This window comes from Condylura cristata, unplaced genomic scaffold (genome assembly GCF_000260355.1).
Source record: "Condylura cristata isolate star-nosed mole 26May11 unplaced genomic scaffold, ConCri1.0 scaffold00021, whole genome shotgun sequence".
Lineage (NCBI taxonomy): Eukaryota > Metazoa > Chordata > Mammalia > Eulipotyphla > Talpidae > Condylura > Condylura cristata.
The window spans coordinates 38,144,148-38,150,632 of NW_004567122.1; the positions used below are offsets into that span (position 1 = coordinate 38,144,148).

Sequence of the window (6,485 nt, forward strand, 5' to 3'; positions counted from 1 at the left end):
TGCTCCCCTCAGCAGTATACTCTGTCGATCTGCCTGTTCTGCTCCCCACTCTGTCTCTGGTGAATCCTCTCAGCCTCCACATCTCTGGCCTGTACCCCAGTTCTATACGAATAAATAAATAAATCTTAAAAAAATAAATTTCAGGACTCCTCGTGATTCAAGGGGTTGAGCCTCAGCCCTGTCAAGGTTACAGCCAGCCACTGCAGCAAGAGTTCAATACCCATCAGGGAGCTGACCCACATGGCGCAGCAGACCTCTCCTGTCTTGCCCGCTACTCCCCTCAGCAGTGGATTTCAGTAGATCCACCTGTTCTGCTCCCCACTCTGTCTCTGGTGAATTGTCTCAGGCCAACACCCCAGTTCTTGTATGCATCTATAAAATAAATCTTAAAAAACAAATTCCAGGGCCCTCCCTGGTGGCACAGTGGGTTAAAGGACAGCACTAAGAAACAAATAAATAAATCTTTAAAAAAAAAAAAAACAAATTCCAAATACAAAGTCAGATAAACACCCATGGACCCATCCCGAGCTTCTAACATTCTGGTTTTTTAGCACTTCCTTTGCAGCATTTCTGATCCCTCTGTCCATTAATCTATTTTAATTTTTAATGTATTTCAAAGCAAATGCCAGTTTAATGTTTAAAATCTTTACATATATTTAACTCAGGAGTGTCCTGTATTCTTGGGTGCAGAGCTGGCCACCTATATTGCTGCCTTGCCCAGACCCCCTTAGCAAGTTCCTGCAGCTCCCCGCAGCTGCAGCTGCTTACGGCTCTTAGAGGACCCTTCACCAGAGATCTGTCTCTGGTGGATCTGCCTTGCCCACCAGAAGTGACCCGAAGCCATCAGCCTCACCTGAGTAACATGGGAGGTCAGGGTTGTTGTGAGGGGTCGTCTCTTTGCCATAAGGAACGACAGCCCTGAAGCGGGTTTTACGGAGTGGAAGTCCTCCTCATTGCACCATTCTGGGGTTAGGTCAAAGTTAGACTTGACTGAGGAGCGTACGTGTGCGCATGCACACACACTACCTGGCTCTTACTCCCTCCCCACCTTGCCTCACCCTGTCCCTTATGGATTTCCATTGTGAGCATACCTCAGTGACCACAGCAGCCCTGAATCCCTACCTCAGGCTCTGCTTCTAGAAATCCTTAGCTAAGACGTCATCTGTGCAGAAGCTAATATCATACAATGTTAGCTCCAGGCACTGTGCCAGGATATAACTGTAAAATTATTTGTCTGGTCCTCCCTGGTGGCGCAGCAGATTAAAGTGCGGCACTGCAAGCAAGCCGCAGCTACTTCAGTAGGAGTTCAATCCCTGGCCCCTGAGGTGACCACGTGACACAGCAGACCTCTCCTGAACCACCCGCTGCCCCCCTCAGCAGTGTACTTCGTCGATCTGCCTGTTCTGCTGCCCACTCTGTCTCTGGTGAAGCCTCTCACCGCCCCTGCACCTCTGGCCTGTATCCCAGTTCTGTATCCATAAATAAATAAAACTTTAAAAAAAATTGTCTTCTCCTTTATTTATAATAATCTTGATTATTGGTGCACCAGGCCCTTTCTCCCCCGATCTTCCTCAGGTAGACTCCTGGGGAGAGGACTCCTTTCCATCTGCCCTCTTCAGGCAGGCATGAGAGCTTTTCACTTCCCTTCCCCAGGCGTGAGAGACTCTAAGAAGCCAAACTCTAAGTGGATCCGCCCTGAGGAAAAGTCAGCCTAGTCCGGGAGGAAAGGGGGCTTCCCAGGAGGTGACGGCTGTGTGCTGGTCCTGCCTGCTGGTGGGAAGACTGGGGCATCTCTGCCGGCGGGTGACAGGCCACTCTGACTTTTTAATAGATTGTCATATAATAAACTAATCTGTAACCTGGTTTTCATTTATGTAACTGCATTCATTAAGTTCTGACAATCCGGTCATATTTCCAGCAGTTACCGGCTTTTTCTTGTAAGTTGAAAGATGGTACTCACTTCCCTCTTCATGTACCCCCAGACAGCACACGCTTGACGTCCATGTGGGAGCAAAAGAGAGTGACTGAGCCCACGGGCCTGGAGGCCGTACAGCTCGAGGCCCCTGCGTCCACCCTGGCTGCTGTGTAACGCCAAGCGAGTTAGGTCACCTCTCTGGGCCTTCTTGGCTAGTCCCCCCAGATGGCAGTGGGGTTTGTGTTGTTTCTGCTCATTAGGCACTTGATGCAGTGTCTGGCACCAGAAAGAATTTAACAAATGAAGACATTATCAACTGTATCATCCATCCATCTCCCTTTTCATGCCCATCCGAGATCACCTCCCAGAGGCTCAGCTTATCTGGGCTCCCATGTGGACTTGGGGGCCTGCCCCATCAGCAGGTGGTAAAGGTTTAGCAGGTGAGTGCTGTCCTCACCTCCCCCACCCCAGGATCTAGGAAGTAAGCACTTAGGAAGCACCATTGGCTCCCCACTATGCTGAGCCTGGGGGCCTCCCACACACCTGGTCCCCTGGGGCGAGTCAGGCAGTCACACCAGCCATCTTGGCTGCCCTGGCCAATGTGGGTGCTGAAGAGGTCTCAGCTTAGATTCTCCAGACACAGGCTCACCTCAGCCCTCACGTGCTGTGCTCCACTCTGTGCCTCTGCCTTTCTTTGGGCAAATTACAGCCTACACTGAAGTGAGATGCTCAGAGGATCAGAGGGTCATGATATGTCACCCCCCTCCCCCAGGGGCCCTTCCAGATCCGGCCACAGCTCCAGCTTCTTCTGAGGCTTTCCCTGATCTGGCTGTGAACTCCGCCCCATCCCCATCTTCATTTTGTACCTACGTGTTCAGCACCTGCAAGTGGTGGGACCTTGGTTGCCCTGACATGCAGTGAATGGATGAAGGAGAAAATGACTCAGCAATGATGGAGATGATGACAAAGACAGTGGAGATGATGATGAAGATCGCAGCTCTCGTGTTGGAGATTTTTCATGTGTCAGGTTTGTGTTATGTGTTTGACTTACTAAATCTCTTTTAACCCTCCCTATAGTTCATGGGAGCGTGATGACTCCCATTCCAGAGAGGAAGTCATTGTACTTCAGAGAGGTTGCAGCCTGTCCCCAAGCTCAAACAAAGTAAACTTCAGAGCAGGGATCTGAACCCAGAAGAGTGGCTATAAAGGCTATTTTCTTACCACCATATTATATCTGGTGCTAAAAATGAAAGATCCAAAATCTAGATGGTTATGATTAACTACGTTAATCATAGTTTTGGGCAAGAAGATAAACCTTCAGGTAAGATGTTCTATGGGAAGGTACAGATTGGGAGTAAGGGAAAAGTTTTATGGCAGGAAAGTATTGCCTTTAAGACTGCCACTTTATTTAATCATCACAATAATATGAGGCAAGTACCATTGCCAATTTCCCAATGGAACATTGCTGTTCAGAGTGGTTAAGCAACCTGTCCACACTCACACAGCAATTAAGCAACAAACCCAGAATTTGAGCTGTGGCTTATCAGCCCCAGAGCCCATACCTTATTGCTCCCAATTGAGCTTGGAATGAGAGGGAGAAGAAAGGCGAGGAGTCAGAATTGACCTGAGACATCTTCGACTGGGGACCGTGCGCACCCACAAACTGTCTCCCTTCTCCTAGTCAACATCCTTTATAAAACCCATGGGATTTTATAAATCACAAATCACTCACAACCTCCTCTACACACCGTTGTGAAGTTGGAGGCCCAGAAGAGGCAGGAAGTGCCCAAAGCCCCTCAGCCGGAGTCCAACCAGGGTCCCTCTGCCCATGTGCCTGACTACCCTTCTCTGCTTGTCTCCCTGGAACCTCCACTGCTGTTTGTACTGCTCTGTTCCTCTTCCCAGGCACAGGGAAGGGGCGGTGCCTTCTGGGTATAAATAGCAGAGAAGAAGCTTCTCTCCAGCAGGAGAGTTAACCCTCGGGACTCTGGGCACAAAGAAACGCAGCCCTCCCGAGGGAGGACCAGGTGATGTCAGGCTTGGGATATCCCTTAGGGAGCATCTAGACTTTGCTCCTCAAAGTGTGATCTGTGAGCCAGCAGCCTGGGTGTGGCCTCAGAACATGTTAGAAAGGCAAGCAAAATCTCAGCCCCACCCAGTACCAGAGTCAGCCTCGGTGACAAGATGCGCAGGGGTCCAAACAGCCCTCTCCTTGTGAAGATGGAGACAGCAGCTCAGATCCAGCTACCCAATGCCACACAGCCATTCCCTGACAGAACACTATCTGGAGCCTCACTTGGCACCCCCACACCCCCTCCCCCACATCCCCCCTCCCCCCCTCCACACACTCAGACTGATGGTGGGGAGCCAGTTGTGTAGGGGCACAGGACAGGGGTTAGGCCAGGAATGCTATTTCAGGGCCTGTCCCAGCTTGCCATGAGCCCAGTCTTTAAAGGCTGCCTGTGTGCCCTTTGCCCCTGGGGCAGGGCCACCTCAGAACTTGGACAGCAGGTGGGCCACAGGTCTAGGCAGGTGGGTGGGGCCACAGTGCCAGGCTGACTCAGCATGTGGGTGGGCTTGGGGAGTGGGCTGTGCCGGTCAAGGCCAAGCTTGTCCTATTTTCATCTCTCTCAGAGCTTCAGGACTTTTCCTGAAACAGCTTTTCTGAAGGAGGCTGTTGGCAGCGTAGGCAGGGAGGAAGGGCCCCTTCTTCACCTTCCCCCCAACCAAGCTGGTCTCTGAAGAATGTGGAAACCATTAAAGACACCCCCTTTCCCACTTCTATTGCTGCCATCACCAGAGAAGAGAGCAGCTCCCCCCCACCCCGCAAACACCCACCAAGTTGGGGGGGCGCAGTCTAGCTCCACCCTGCACCCCCAATCATCCTCCCTGGCTCACCAATATTGGGGTGCTTCAGCAAACGGCAGATGCGGGCTTCACGTTCCAGCTTCTGATGATCTGAAATACAGAGACCCAGGTGAGCCCAGGTGACAGAGGAACTTCCCCCCACTGCTACCCCCCTCATGCTGCCCTCCCCAATCTCTCCCTTAAGCAGCCTCTCAGAACTACCTCTCAGGCAGCTCCTGGGCCCTAGAAAAACTCAACTTCCATCAGGAGCCACTGGGTTCCTTGGGAAATCATAGGGAGCAGGGAAGAGGGGGTTGCAATGACTCAAGCTGCTTGCTTCCTCTAAGCATTGATTTTCAGGATTCTCAAGTGAGGGGCATCTCTGAGCCCCTCTAGCTATAAAGACCATGCTCCAAGCAGCCTGGAATGCCCCTGGGTTGCATGCCGGCCACCCCTTTCCAGCCCTGACCTACACTACACTGCTGGCAGACTGAACACCTATTGTACTTCTCCTGGCAACCCGACTCAACCCTTCCCTTAGGGCACATGCCAGTATCTCAGCTGAAACACTCCCAACTACTATCCTGGTTAGCTGGCCCCACCCATCTTGAGTGGCTGCCCTTGCAGGCTGCCTGGAGAGGCCTCCGGCCCACTCCGTCTCCTGGAGATCTTTGTCCTCCAGGATAAGGCCTTGGTCTCTGCTATACTCCTGGTACTCTCCAAATGCCTGGCAGAGTAAGTGCTCAAGAAATAACAGCGTGAAGGAGTGACAAATGGAGGCACAGACCTTCCTTTGGGAGGTATTCTCTGCAGAAGAGAATGGCATTAATTCACAGAAGCCGCCTCGTTGGGGAGGGACACAGATTGCCACAGAAGGGTAGAACTAGCACTTAGCAGCCTCAGGACTTACCAGGAGTTCTCACACCTCTTTTCCAAGACTTTTGCAAAGTCGCTGTGTCTCCCACCTGGGAGAGGGGGTTCCTGTTCGGAATCTACTACCTGTTCTCGAGCTGCCAGGAACAGTCACCCCATGACCCCACTCAGTCCTCCCAGCAACTCTAGGCTGCAGGTTGCTACAGACAGGCAAGTCGAGGCCTCAAAGGAGGGATGGCTGGAGATGACGTTGTATGTTCCAATTCCCATTTTTGGTGCTTTCTCACACTTGAGTCATTAATGCTTTAATTTAAAAAAAAAAACTAACAGTTCGATAGGAACCATTAACAAATGTCAAAAATCAACCACATGCCAGGCACTGAGCAAGAAGACACTTTCTAAGAATTTCAAATCCTTACAGCAACTCTTTGAAGGAGGTGCTATCACCATTCTGGCTTTATGGGAGCAGAACTGGGGTCCAGAGAGGTTGAGAACCTTGCCCCAAGTCACACCCCATGGGTGCAGCCATGCTTTGTGCCAGGCAGTCAGACTCCAGGGATGGATTTTGAAGCCTGTTCTTCATGGCTTGACATTACCTCCACCTGCCACAACTCCCAAACCAGAAGACCAGGTCCAGTCGGGCAGAGACATGGACACTCAAGGACCCAACCGGGACTAGGCCCCTGGTCTCCAGACTAAGACCCCCATCCCAGGGCAGCCAGCCCCCCTCCCCCACTCCCCTCCTTTAGAGCAACTCTGAGGGCTGCAGAAGCCACGCTCAGTGCTGAAAGGTGACTTTTCTATTAGCAAAGCAGTTAAGTCTAATTCTGTTCCTACAGAGTATGAGCCC

At 51.5% G+C, this 6,485-nt stretch overlaps 1 protein-coding gene across 4 annotated transcripts in view; it reads right to left on the reverse strand.

The window, feature by feature from the left end:
* The window catches only part of CAMK2A (calcium/calmodulin-dependent protein kinase II alpha), a 61,500-nt gene that overhangs the window by 36,086 nt on the left and 18,929 nt on the right, over positions 1-6,485 (reverse strand). For all 4 annotated transcript variants that reach the window (XM_004686881.2, XM_012727901.1, XM_012727902.1 and 1 more), the window contains exon 3: positions 4,814-4,873. In XM_004686881.2, the coding sequence (XP_004686938.1) occupies positions 4,814-4,873 (60 nt within the window). The remainder of the gene's footprint in view (positions 1-4,813; positions 4,874-6,485) is intronic.